Source organism: Perna viridis, chromosome 2 (assembly GCF_037379345.1).
Source record: "Perna viridis isolate PV_CMFRI_1.1 ecotype Kerala chromosome 2, ASM3737934v1, whole genome shotgun sequence".
Classification (NCBI taxonomy): Eukaryota; Metazoa; Mollusca; class Bivalvia; order Mytilida; family Mytilidae; genus Perna; species Perna viridis.
The window spans coordinates 44863293-44878174 of record NC_142446.1 but is presented as its reverse complement, the minus strand read 5'-3'; the positions used below and the strand labels follow the sequence as shown (position 1 = coordinate 44878174).

The 14882-nt window shown below is 31.3% G+C and overlaps 1 protein-coding gene across 1 annotated transcript in view; it reads left to right on the top strand.

Annotated features, from left to right (window-relative positions):
- The first annotated feature begins 2567 nt into the window (after positions 1-2567).
- LOC148625289 (poly [ADP-ribose] polymerase 1-like) overlaps positions 2568-14882 on the top strand; it is a 37499-nt gene continuing 25184 nt past the window's right edge. Inside the window, exons 1-4 of the mRNA XM_088568759.1 lie at positions 2568-2749; positions 10464-10484; positions 12009-12132; positions 12573-12703. Coding sequence (XP_088424885.1) covers positions 2645-2749; positions 10464-10484; positions 12009-12132; positions 12573-12703 — 381 coding nt within the window. The 5' untranslated portion in view covers positions 2568-2644. The remainder of the gene's footprint in view (positions 2750-10463; positions 10485-12008; positions 12133-12572; positions 12704-14882) is intronic.

Sequence of the window (14882 nt, the reverse complement as noted above, 5' to 3'; positions counted from 1 at the left end):
TGTTGCCATAGGGGAATGCTTATATGGCCTTAACCGCAGTAATGAAAGTGAGTTTTTCCTCATTTCTAACCTAATTTTTGCTCAAATCTACACAAAACTTGATTTCAAGTGCTTATTACTACCATATTTAGGTAAATATAGCCCTCAAAGTTTAATATTTGATATTTTTACTAAATTTTCTACACTTTTTACAAGATAGGACATAAAAATCAGCCAAAAAGACCAATTTTCCATAATTTGGACCTATAACTTAAAAAAATGCATATTTTGAAGGATTTTTGTAGTGTATTCCTCTCATGGCAAAGTTAACAAGATCTTCAAGTAGTTTAAAGCTATTTCAAGAAACTTTTCATTTTGCCATGGCTTCATCTTAAGGCTAAAAACCACTAATTCCACTTCCCATAGGCTTCTATGCTAATTTCACAATATTCAATGGCTTCTCTGGACTTTACCTTAACTTTAACCTGCAGATGACTATATATCAGCATGATTCTACATATGTCAGCTCACAATCCTCAGAATGGCATGTGGGGTTAGCAGACTTGCAGTGCAGTACTGGTCACCGGAAGTGAAGGGTCTATAAATAGCATGGGAAATCCAAGTGTTTTCACAAGATAGGGGTATATTTAAAAATCATTATGGAGATTAGGCTTCACATCACAAGAAGCAAAATGCACCTATAAAATGTACAGAAATGTTTTTCCTTTCAGAAACTGTTTCAATTTTTTAAATAAGATGAGAACTTTTTTCACAGCACTATGAGGAACAGGGGTAATTTCTTCGTAGGACTATTTTTGCGTACGTTCCAAATGCTCATTGGTTGAATTGGTGGTCTGTAACCTAAAGGGTCACTTTTTGTCTTAGAAAAAATAAATAACTATACAGGTATCTTCCTACACACATACTGAATGCATTTGCAAAGTTTCAGTGAAATGTGACAAGCACTTTTTTAAATATTTGATTTTTAAATATAGGGTAACCAAGTTGTGCGAGCAAAAAAGTGAAAATATTCTACCATACTGAAATGCATTAAATATTTGCAAAGAACTTTTTCTGACTTTTCAAATAAAAAATATCAATCACAACTTGTTTTTTAACAATATTAATGAAGAAATAGTTTTAAAAGTAATCATTTTCTGAGAAATTGGTCTATTTTTAAAAATTTATTTCTGACATGCCTCCCCCTTTTTCTTGATCACATGTCAAAAATCCTAAATCTTTAAATTTTCACAAAAGGTGATATATTTGGCTTTAAATTTGTAAATACAGTGTTTTCACATTAAAACATGACCAGTAAAGGGCACCTAAAGCAAAAAAAGTGCTCAATAATGGATTTTCCATGTTGCCATAGGGGAATGCTTATATGGCCTTAACCGCAGTAATGAAAGTGAGTTTTTCCTCATTTCTAACCTAATTTTTGCTCAAATCTACACAAAACTTGATTTCAAGTGCTTATTACTACCATATTTAGGTAAATATAGCCCTCAAAGTTTAATATTTGATATTTTTACTAAATTTTCTACACTTTTTACAAGATAGGACATAAAAATCAGCCAAAAAGACCAATTTTCCATAATTTGGACCTATAACTTAAAAAAATGCATATTTTGAAGGATTTTTGTAGTGTATTCCTCTCATGGCAAAGTTAACAAGATCTTCAAGTAGTTTAAAGCTATTTCAAGAAACTTTTCATTTTGCCATGGCTTCATCTTAAGGCTAAAAACCACTAATTCCACTTCCCATAGGCTTCTATGCTAATTTCACAATATTCAATGGCTTCTCTGGACTTTACCTTAACTTTAACCTGCAGATGACTATATATCAGCATGATTCTACATATGTCAGCTCACAATCCTCAGAATGGCATGTGGGGTTAGCAGACTTGCAGTGCAGTACTGGTCACCGGAAGTGAAGGGTCTATAAATAGCATGGGAAATCCAAGTGTTTTCACAAGATAGGGGTATATTTAAAAATCATTATGGAGATTAGGCTTCACATCACAAGAAGCAAAATGCACCTATAAAATGTACAGAAATGTTGTTCCTTTCAGAAACTGTTTCAATTTTTTAAATAAGATGAGAACTTTTTTCACAGCACTATGAGGAACAGGGGTAATTTCTGCGTAGGACTATTTTTGCGTACGTTCCAAATGCTCATTGGTTGAATTGGTGGTCTGTAACCTAAACACATTCCACAATGATAAAATTATAAAAAAAAAGTACTGTTATTGACAAAGGTAAAAATTACAACCCCGATTTTGAGGTCATTTGTGAAAAATGGACCATAATTTTGCGGCACATAATACTACCATGGCATTTATAATGAAAGTAACCCCCGGGAACGTATGTTTCACTTTCCGGAATACAACAGTCCGACTGTTCTCGCATTTATTATTCTTTGGCGGGAAAACATAATACCATTAATAATTTTATAACGTAAAAATTTCCAAACAAAAAGTAAAATTGAAATAAAAGTATTGAAGTTTTTGTGATATATTTTCTCAAATTATTCTTTGCATACGCTGAAAATTTTATTGTGAAGTATTAGTTTTATCCGAAACTTTAAATAAGTTGTGGTATTTGGATGTATCCTAATGCGAAGCTCAGCAAAAAACGTGTAAACACAAACAAAACAGAACTTCAACATGAGCGACTTCAAAGCTGAGTATGCAAAGAGTGGTAGGGCTGCATGTAAGGCATGTAAAGGGACAATAAGTCAGAACTCCCTCCGGCTTGCTGTGATGGTCCAGGTGAAATTTTGATATTTATCAAAATAGTACATTGTAATGTATTTCACCTTCAGCATTCGTTATGATTTAACCACAGGGGCTTGGTGAAATGTATTTTTAGTAACATACATGCTCGCTAGGCAATGGGGACATTGGAATTGATTTTTTCCAATGTTCCCATTGCCTAGCACATTTCACGAAGCCCCTGTGATTCAACATTATTCATTGCAATACATAATTAACTATGCTACATGTATGTCAGTTCATGAATAATGATAAAGAATGTGTGTACTTACATGTAAGTTTGGCAAGCCAAACTGGACAAAAAAAAATCAGTATTTTGTAATATTAGAAAATGAATTTTAATATTAGAAAAGATTTTTTTAATATTAGAAATTCATATTGTAATATTAAAAATTCATTTTTTTTATATTACAAATTCCTGATTTAGTACGGAGCAGTCAGCGTACCAAAGACTTGCTGTCTTTTATAAACATAAGCTAATGTATAACTGTTTTTTAAAGTTTTGAATACTAAATCTACATACAATGTTTTTTTTTAAGTAAATTATTCTTTATAACCAGTGGCATCAGCAAATTTGATTTATTTGTTGTCTATATATACAATAAAGGTACATGGTCGAAAATTAATGAAGATATGTGATGAGGCGATGGAACGGGTAGGAAATGCGAGGCTCTGCAGAGCTATTTCCCCCCTTCCAAGCCGAATACAAATATCTTCAATAATTTTCGACAATGTACCTATATTGTTTTTATCCTGTTATATTAATAGTTTTGTGCATGTGTATATTTTTAAAATACAATTTTAAAATGCATATCCCCAGAGGAGCCTCAATCATTAAACCGGAAGAAAAAAATTAATACACATGGTGCATGACTCAGTAAACATTGAAATTCAATCTGCACCATATAATCCGTCAAAGCTATTTGAAGAAAATAAGCAATGTATCAAAATTTATTTAATTCCAAGAGACAAATAAGTAACATGAACAATAAATACAAATATTTTGAATGTTGTAAAGTCGATTTTAAGAACATTAAAGTTTTGAATTTCGTGAGGAAGGTGGAAGCTGACACATTTCTGTTTGGTATATGGCAGTAGATTTCAGGGGTGAAATTTGTGCAATAGTTTCTTTGGGATTTGAAATATTTGTTTGAGATTTTTGAAGAAGAGGAGGCAGTTGTATGGGTAGATCTATAATGTAGTGTTCCTCTGATTCATTATCTTGGGGTTTAGGCAGTAATAAATCCAATACCATAACAGTTTCCTGGTCATTTGTCTCTTCAAGAGTTTTATCATATTTTAATGCTTCAATTTCTTTAAGTGGGGACCAGTTTATTTTAAATTGTGACGGACACTCTGGGTCTGAGACCAACATGATTGAAATGACAGGGGAAGTCGTCTGCGAACTGATAATGAATCAAATCTGAACGAGATTTGGGATTTGCCATATACATGACGGTGAAAAAAATACAAACAAAATCTTTATTTGTTTTACATAAAATCTTTTATTTCATTCAGCTAAAAAAAGTGAGAACGAAACAAAACAGCGAAAAAAAGATTAACCGGATATGCAATTGGAATTTGTTAATACATGTATTGTATCTATGGTGGCGGCCATGATTAATTTATGCATACCAGAAAAAAGTAGTTCCACCGATCACGTGAGTGGGAGGAGCCAGAAAGTCAATAACCTGCTAATGTTCAGATACAGCAAAATAATAACCGTATACCTTTATTCGTTTAACAAATAACCTCATTGCAGGATAAATAACCAACATGCTGTTTTCTTGTAAACAATGAAAGTCCAGTAATTCTGCGCATGCTTAGAATAAACACCTGGGTATGGATAAAGGAATGATTTTCAAACTTCAAATTAAGTTTTACAAATTGTTCAGAACATTCCTTGAACAAAGCGAACTGTTTTAGTTGATTTCAACCAATAAAAGTTGCAAAACGATGGGTTCGAATTATTGTTGTGATACCTTAGAGATAACATGTAATGTGATTTTTAAGTGGAGCTAAATGAACAAGTTTCTTTAATTAAATAACTGATTAGTTATAAGGTTTAAAACCAATTAATATATATTGTACATGTCTATGCTACAGTCACAAAATCAAGTTATGTATAAAATGCTCTGTGATGTAACACACAAGGGACAGTAGAAGTTATCAGATATAGATATGTGTTCCTCCTCGGTACAATACTTCAAATGGACCCACTTAAGATAGCAATCACATTGTGCCCAGTTAACAATTTAAGGCTTAGATCCAGTTTGAGTCCATCTGGCTGACATTTTCCACACACGATGCAAGTTTCTGTATCCTCAACTTCAAATTCATCACCATCCTCTAAAACATTTGACTTCTTTTCAGAAGTTTTTGTTTTTTGTTTACCTGTCCTTTTCCTTTAGATTTGTTTTCTTTTGAAGACCCCTTCCTAAATTTTCCATTTATTTCATTTTAATCTGATTCGTCTGGTTTTGACATAGCATTTGATGTTGATGGAATTTCGTTCTCAATGTTAGCATATGGTGTTTCAAATGTTTTTCTTTTCTTTTGAGCAAATTATAATTTAGAAATGTTAAAAGAGGCTTTTGGTGATGTCAGAACTAGGAGAGAAAGTATTAGGTATGCTGCTAGATGACATGGTGTCATAGAAGGCACAATCAGATTACAATTAAGCAATATAACAGGGGTTGATAACCTAAGAATGGGTACTCCAACCATTTTTACAGAGGAGATAGAGTTAGCAAAGCATTGCGTGTCAATGGCAGAAAAATGTTTTTTTTTTTCTTTTGCATTGTCTAAAATTAGGTGAAATTCAAGAAAAAATTTGTTTCTAAAAGTTTTTTTTTTCTTAACGTCAGTATTACTAACACATTGAAAGCTTTCCTTTATTCACTACTTTAGAATAATGTTCTAGCCAATCAGAATATTGCACTATCTAAGGTCAATGTCAAAGTAAAGCAGACGCTCTTGTGTGATCATGGCAGATAAAACTTTCGTTTATTTTTATATATGTTTAAATTTGCATATGGCGAATCATTTCCTTTGGAGATTTATAAAAAAGGAACATGGTTTTGAGCTTATATATGAAAATTCATATATCCAAAATCCAAATCACATGTAGTTCATTGTTTACTAGGTCAACATGTCATTGGTCATTGCACATCAGGGAATCCCCTCGAAGCCAGTCAATTTATCGAATTCTACATAATGTTAAAGATTTTTTTTAACAATTTTACTTAAAAGTGGTATTTAAAGAACAAAACTTACTAATTGTATTCTTGATTGGTATTTTTTAAGGATGAAACAGGTGATTGTAAATTTTCTATTACGGGTATGACGTCAGCGCAGTCATACTGGATGCACAGTGTTCGGGGTAAACACTGTAATATAAAAAAAAACATCACACATTTTGTAATATTACAAATTGAATTTGTAGTATTAGAAAATGCATTTGTAATATAAGAAAATGAATTTGTAATATTAAAAAAGTGTTTTGTGATATTAGAAATCTAATTTGTAATATTAGAAACCTATTTGTAATATTAGAAACCTAATTTGTAATATTAGAAAATTAATTGTAATATTGAAAAATCACTTTGCAATATTGCAAAATCAGTCACATTTTTTAATATAGCAAAATGATTTTTTAATATGAAAAAATCGTAATTGAATGCAACAAATGTATTTTCTAATAGTAGAAAATCAATTTCTTATATTAAAAAATCGTTTTTTAATATTAGAAATTCAATTGAATTTTTAATATTAAAAATTGATTTTTTAATATTTAAAAAGTGTTTTGTGATATAAGAAATCTCATTTGTAATATTAGAAAATGAATTTGTAATATTAAAAAATCATTTTTTAATATTAGAAAATACTCATTTTTGTCCACATTGGCTTGCCATATGTAAGCTTTAATCACAGAGTGGTTAGAAACTGTGTGAAAGGGGTATTATTGTCCTCTCCTATTATAGTTGCTTTCTTAAACTTTATCTTGGTTACCAATTTAGATTTTGCTGTACATATACATGTACATGTATATGCTGGGTTATCCCCAATCTTTTAGTCAAAATGTTATTTGTCTGATCGAGTTACAGATTTGGCCAGACAGCGCTAATGTTATTTATATGAATAAAATTTGGACATTTTTCTTTCCACTTCTGTATATTATGTCATATTATTATCTTTTTTAATTATTAAATGAGTGCATGAAAATCAGATGTCAACTACATCTGCCATTATTGTTGTCATACCCTACTTACAATGCAGAGATTTAACAAGTATGGAGCCCCATATGGGATACAATACAATTCCACTATATAAAGAGAAATATGCTAGTGTTTGATTTAATATATTGAAGAAAATTATTTGATTGAAATTTATTTAGAATTGAATTCATTTACATTTTGTAGATTTTTTTCTAGATCACTTAAAATTGATATACTGTAGGGTGGTCTCTATCATTAGATATTTAAAACTTGCTAATTTCTAAATGATAAATTTTCAAATATTTTATATACCATTTTTTGTGCAACTTCTTATTCATTTGAATCAATTCTGTCTTTGAAAATTAAATCATTTATACATTTGAATACCTTTTAAAAAAAAAAAATAAATAAAATTTTCAATGCAGTGTAAGAAACCATTTTTTCCCCAACTTCTGGCTAGTGGAATATTGATCTTGCTAGCCAAATATAAATTCAATTAGCCAAAATTTTTGTTTTTTTTCCGGTACTATCATCTGTTTTCTCTTGGATTTGACTATCTTCTGCCTTTCTTTTTCCTTCTTCAACTATCTTTTCATTTGTTTTTAAATATATCAACAACTTTTCCATTTTTGAATATTCCCTCCCATTGAAGTTTTTCATGTACTTTACAGTAACACAATGAGTACTCAATTTCTGAACTCATACTTTAAAAATAAAATATTTCAACAGATTTTAACGGTTTTCAGCCAATGTCTTGAAAAACTATAATAGATAGAATGAAACTTTCAATTGAAAAAATGATCCTTTTGTTAAGTCCTAAAGTGTTCTTGAGTCAAAATTGTTGGACAACTTGTTGGAGTTATTGCCCTGGTAAGGCGAAAATTTAACCAGGTGAGCAGTGCTTTCATTAAGAGCTGGTACCTGGTACTTTTACCCAGCTATGGTAGCGTCTGGTACCGGCAGAATAAAATAAAAGCCAAAAAAATCATGAGGAAAAATCTAGATAATAGATATCTAAGATCATTCCGTCTGTAGGATATGTCTCCAAAATTGCAATCTCTAGTGTTTATTATTGTTTATATGGGTGTTTTTGTCAAGATCTGCATCAAAATCTAATCGGTAAAGCACTTTAACCTACGACGATTTAACGTACAGTGTCCATTTATAGAAAACATGTGGTGACTTAACAATGTCAAAGCAATCACTGATTATTTTGTGCTGAACAAAAAGCTAAACACAGGTGAAGATTTTATGTGTCAAAAAATGCTGTTTGTATTTGGAATGCCCCATACCTGTCATTTTTCCAGATATTTGTTGTGACTTGTATAGACGAGTGCAGTAAAATTTAGTGTTGAGAATAAGTCAACTTCTACAGAATATGATTTAAGGGACAACCATTTGATTCGGCGGGGAGAGGAAGTTTTGATAAAAATATTCTAGCAACCCTTTGCTCAAAAGAATATAAAAAATATTGGATCCGAGGTTTAACACTGCTATAGATCATAACAGAAAATAAATACATTGTAATGTTTAAAAAATTCTGTCTGTCTAAGAGTCAACCAGACTAAAACTGCCAGCCTTGTTCTTTTTCTTATCAGACTATGATTTTTAGACCATTATTTCACAATAAGACACATGCAATTGCACTACATGTCACAGTAATAATTAGGCAATAAACAACAACAAAGTTTTATTATGAAAACTATTTAATCAGCACTTGGAACTACCACATGCTATGGAATTTCATTTAATAAATGTTTAGTTTTGTTCCTATGCTTTTATTTGCATGTGTTAGTGGTCAAATTTTGTAACAAGTAAATAAAAGCATAAGAACAAAATATGACATTAATCAATATTTCATATGAAATGGCATAGTATTAAACAGTCAACAAAGTTTATTAGCATTAGTCTAGAAATGGATCTGTTGGGAATCTTGGGGAGTTCCTGGATTTCAGGGTTTTGAGACTAAATCAGTTATGATTCATCATATATCTTGATTTCAAATTCATAAATTTTAAACAAAACTGAAGCAAATATTGCAGACTTAATCCCATATTTTCAAGTCAAAATTTAAATCTCAAAAAGGCTAACATCCAGGAGCTTCCGGGGCACTTTATTCGGTACATCCTACTTTCTGTAAAGTAGCTCCTGCCTGAAAAATTAATGGAACCCCTGACAAATAACATTTTGACCACCAGAATGAGGATAAACCAGTAAACTGTTCTTGGAAAAAAAATTAATCCCTTTATTTGCATTATTTGCTCAGAATTAATTAGTATTTAATAATGGAGGCTAGTTTATGTTTCCTATATTGGTGTGTCCTCCATCGCATTTACCAATATACCAAAATGATGCTGCCATTATACTGTTTTAAGGTCTTAATTGAAGCTTTTTCTGCCCATAAATATATAGTACATGTGTGACCCAGTTTATAATACAGCCATTTAGTTCAGAAAATGTCATGATTTGGTAAAAAGTGGGAATATTTATTGTATTTGAAGTGTTTTTTTCTGAAAAAAGTACACTTTTAAATTTGATGAAATTTGATGATCTAAAAAGTTGCAGGTCTCAAAATATTGTATTTTACTTACATGTACATGTAGGTGTGTAACTTATGAATTGTTATATGGAAATAAAAATATAAGTCATTTGCAATTGTTATTCAAAATTACACAAATATTCCCACTTCATATCAAGAAAACTTATTATTCTTTATAGTGGGTAAAAACCCATCATATGAGGGGTTAAACCCTAATTTCAGGGATTGTTCTCAACCTGATGGAGAAAAAATGGGGAATTACCCAACTGAGTCCTGTTGTGCCACAAGTTCAGGAACTGTCAACTGTCAACAATCAATAAAATTTGCAAAAGCCATGGAGTCCTAAAATTTGACCTAATTGAACTACCATTTGATTTTCAGGGGGTGGGACTAGAATGAAACTTGAAATAAAAAGGCAGGATAGAAAATTTTATTCTAGTCTAACCATAAAAATCAAATTGCTACTCCCTAATGACTGATCATACGTGTAGACCACCTGAGAATATTTTGCAAAATATGTGTGCACACCTTCACTAACCAAATATTCATGTACATGTACATTTATGTACATTTTTGTACATGTACACAACATAAAAGCATTTTGTATTCCCAAAAATACATTTTGTACATGTAGGTACAATGTATGGTGACATCAAGATGTGTACATATGTACATGCACATGTACAATGTTGTACAGGAGTTATTAGATGTGTATTAAATTGTTGTTGAAAATTGAACTTATAAATTAAACAAGTGTCATCTACAACACAAATTTGATACACAGACAACTTGCATGTAATTCAAAGCAAATTTCTTCTGCTGTTTTTATGGTGACATATTATGCTTGAGCCGTTACTCTGTTATTATTTAAAAAAAAAATTTTTTTTTGGCATCAAAATTTAAATCCAATATTGATAACTATGCTTTATTGATTTTCTTTTACTTTATTTTTCAGTCTCCAGTCTTTGATGGAAAGGTAATTACATTGTATTTAAAGTTTATACAGTTTGTACATGTAGTCTCTTACATGTAGGTTTTCAGAAAATAAGTATGTAATTGTGTATATAGTAAAACATGTACTAGTGACTCCCTCCATAGAACAACTTCCTGCCTATAGAGACCCTTTTTATCCCTCACAAGAAATTTCCCATACATTTTACTACTTCAGATTCAGATTAACCAATCAAATAATTAAATGGAAAATAATCTTTGTTCATGAGGTGAATACTGTTTACATAATTGCTAAGGAAAATCTATTTAAAAAAATGGCTTCTCTAAAGAAAAAAGCATTGGATCTTAACCTAAAGTGTTAGATATAAAACTATTAGACAGTGGGAAGCCTGCAAAGAAGGTTGCAGAATTATTTAGCATCGGGAAACCACAGATTCAGAATTTACGAAAGCGAAAACTCAAGGTGTTAAACGGTGCTGAGAACAATGAGATAAATTATTTTAGAATAAAGATATTTTGAACAAAGCATTTTAACAGAAAAAAACACCCATTTTTAATCAAATTGATAGACATTTTTTTGACAAAGAATGAATTTGATATGTAAACTTTGGTATTTGGTAATGTTGATTTTTAAATAATGAAATTGCATATTCATGCATTAAAGTACAGTAAAACCTGTTCTGCCGGTCACCTCAAATCACCAGTCATCTTCACTTAATGGTCATTTTAAAACCTACCCAACTGTTTTCTGTATAAATTGAAACTCAAATGAGCGGTCACCTCCCTAACAAGGCCAACAGTCACCTACATGTATTTTTCGACCGAAATCTTTCTGACTTTTTATACCAGCCTTTTGTAAACATTTGGTTTATCACATGACCTGATAACAGTACTGTGTCACATGATTTAATTATATTTAGTACATGTAAATATAAATAGGTTGCTGAAGGGATTAAATCAATATTGTAGTGAGAACAAAATTAAAGATTCGATTGTAAAGGTGTGAAATTTACTCACTGGTCGGTAATTAAGCCCTAAAAACTTCAGTCTTCAGTTTAATTATGAAGTTTGAGTTGTGACAAAATGTCTCAGAAACGGAAAATTTTGACACTGATCAAAAGAAATGAGGCAAATAAAAAATTAAATTGTGGAAAAAGTGCCTGTGCTATTGCAAAGGAAATGTTTGTCGGAAAAATACAAATGACTCAACTTGCCAAAAGAAAAGCATTAATTATAGAGGACACATTGAAAATAATGTAGACGGTGAACAAAAAAAGAAACAGCATAAAACTGAGGAAATAAACGACTTGTTATTTATTGTCATATAGTCTCAAAATGAAAATGCCTCCATATTTTTCATGATTAGTTTTTTATTCATTAATAAAAAGTAAAATATGTATATATAAATGAAGATTTGCTACTTCAAATTATTCAAAGGATAGTTATCCTATTGCGTGTACATTGTACATCATGTGTAGGAACAAAATATATGTATTAGTGCCTGTTCAATGTACATGTAGGTATTGGTACTCTAATGGTTATATTACAGATTCCAAACTGGTTTCATTATGCTTGTTTCTGGAAAAGAGCCAAGTGTTTAAGTCACACTCAGATAGGAGGATTTGATGCATTGAGATGGGAAGATCAACAAAAAATCAAAGACAAAATCAAAGGTACACGTTTATTGGTATAATTACTGGTAGTCAAAAAACACATAAACATGGTACACATGAAAACTCAAGTACATGTATTACTTACAATTCTGGATACATGTATGTTGCTTTGTAAATTTTTAAATTAAGGACTGTCATTTTTCATACTCATTTGTCTTTACCACTTTTGGTCTCTAGGTGTTAGTTCTAGAAGTGCTTAAACAAACTTCAAAATCATGATATTATAGTCAGGTATAGTTCAATTACTGTGTGCCATGCAGTTATAATTCATTAGTTATGGCTCCTTTTCACTTGAGAAGTATTATCATCAGATCCACTTTCTTTAGTCTATATAGAATTGTAATAATGTAAGTATCTGTTGTTAACAATGTTGCATATGAATTAAATCTCAATCTTGGCATGCTTTGAAGACTTATTGTTATTTGTATATGTACATGTAGGTTCAGGAGGAGGGGAAGGGGCAGATGGAGTAGATGGGCCTGTCATGGGTGTTAATTACAAAGACTACACTGTAGAGTATGCCAAATCTAATAAAAGTACTTGCAGAGGTTGTGATGAAAAAATTGCTAAGGTTAGTAAATATATATACTTCTAGGAGTAAGAGTGTCCAGTGTTCATTTAAATACTTGCATCTAAAGGCCTTGGATCCCTTTGACATTAATACTGAGAAGGAATCATCTAAATTGTAAAAGTATAAAACTAGTACTTTATTACTATTATTAGCATATGTTGCATTATCCACAATATCATGTACATTAGAACATCATTTGACACATGATTTCCAGTAATGTTAATTTGATAAGTGCTTCTGTACTTGCTGACCTATTCCTTCACTGTTATGAGGCTGACCCTATAGCTGATCTTATATAAAAAAAGAAGAAACATAGTTTTGTAGGGGTGTAAGGATTCATTTTTTTTTTCAAACCATACATATTGTTATATGTTTAAGGAGATGCCCTTCTTGGGCGCCGCCATGTTTTACATAACAAAGCTGCTTATGCGCGAGAGGAAATGAGGGAAGTAATTGAATAGATTGGATTTGTCAATCATTGCATTTGTAATAAAACATTTAATTAATATATAATTATGTTTTTCTCTGAGCCACTAAAACAATTTTAGCCCTAAGAGTAACATTTTTATTTTAAAAAAGCATCGCATTGTGAGTATCATAAGAGGCCCAAAATGTATCGTCAGCCAAGTTGTCCTCAAAATATTACAATTTTGGTACATACATTGAACCGAAATTTGTTTCCCCCTTATCGTTAAGCCAGATCCTTTGATCTCAGACTCTGCTATATATTATGTTTTGTCTTTAAACTGTCCTACATCTAGATTCAGGGATTTTATTTATCCTATCTTCCCAAAAGAAGTTAAGATTAAGGACACTACGTAAACCATGATAATGAAGTCAGCCTTATAACTTAATCTACATGTACTCTTAGAGATTGATGGAAAGGGAAAACTCATGACCAAATTAACTGACAAACCTAATGATTCTTTGTTCTGTATTGTCAACTTTCATCTTTGACAGCATCCCTTCAGTACCAGTGACCTGCATATAGAATTTTTGTATAAATTTACATTATGCCAGAGCTTGCTGAAACTGTGCAGACTCAAGACCACACTAGACTTCTTACAATTAGGCTTCTGCAATATTGTTATGTTGCTACAAGTTGGAAGTCATCACTACAAAAATTTTATTGTTGTTATGAATTTCTGGATTGTTAAGGTGTATCCAAATGCACCATGAGAACCAAATGTTTCATTGTTCATAGTTTAAAATTGTCCTTTCCTCTTTCGTGACATGAGAATGTTTAAGTTATAAATATTTGTATCTATATAGGATATTTTATCCATTCATTATTTAAATATGGGTATGTTTTGATATTTTAACACTTTTTACCGCCACATAAAGGGGCAAGGTAAAATGTGATAGCCTCCAAAAATATCGAGTTTCCAGATGATAACTTTAGAAGATATCAAATGGTCTTTTTCAAACTTTGTACATTTATTAAGTGTCTTGCAATACAGATAAAGTTCCAATTTCAGTTTGATATTTTAAGCCAAGTGTTGCATTAAAATATTTCTCCATTCACAATGATTATATTTATATTTTTAACATGCTCACTACAGCCAGATTGCTCTGTCTAATGGGGAGGAATAAACATGCTCACTGTAGCCAGATTGTTCTGTCTAATGGGGAGGAATGAACATGCTCACTGTTGTCAGATTGTTCTCTCTAATGGGGAGGAATGAACATGCTCACTATAGCCAGATTGTTCTCTCTAATGGGGAGGAATAAACATGCTCACGGTAGCCAGATTGTTCTGTCTAATGGGGATGAATGAACATGCTCACTGTAGCCAGATTGTTCTGTCTAATTGGGAGGAATAAATAAGCATGCTCACTGTAGCCAGATTGTTCTGTCTAATGGTGAGGAATAAGCATGCTCTCTGTAGCCAGAAAGTTCTGTCTAATGGGGAGGAATAAGCATGCTCACTATAGCCAGATTGTTCTGTCTAAAGGGAGGAATAATTTAAACCATTTCTATCATAAAGAGTAAAAGATTTATCTACCATTTCTGTTCATGTAAACATGTTTTGCTTATTATAATCTTCGTTGTCATGTCTGAATAAAGTCAAATGCATATTGATTATAATACTTTTGTCCTTTAGGTAAGAAAAATTAAAAAAAAAAAGGTGTTGAGATTTAATCATCAACCAGTCAATCAATTCTGATGTGAACACTTA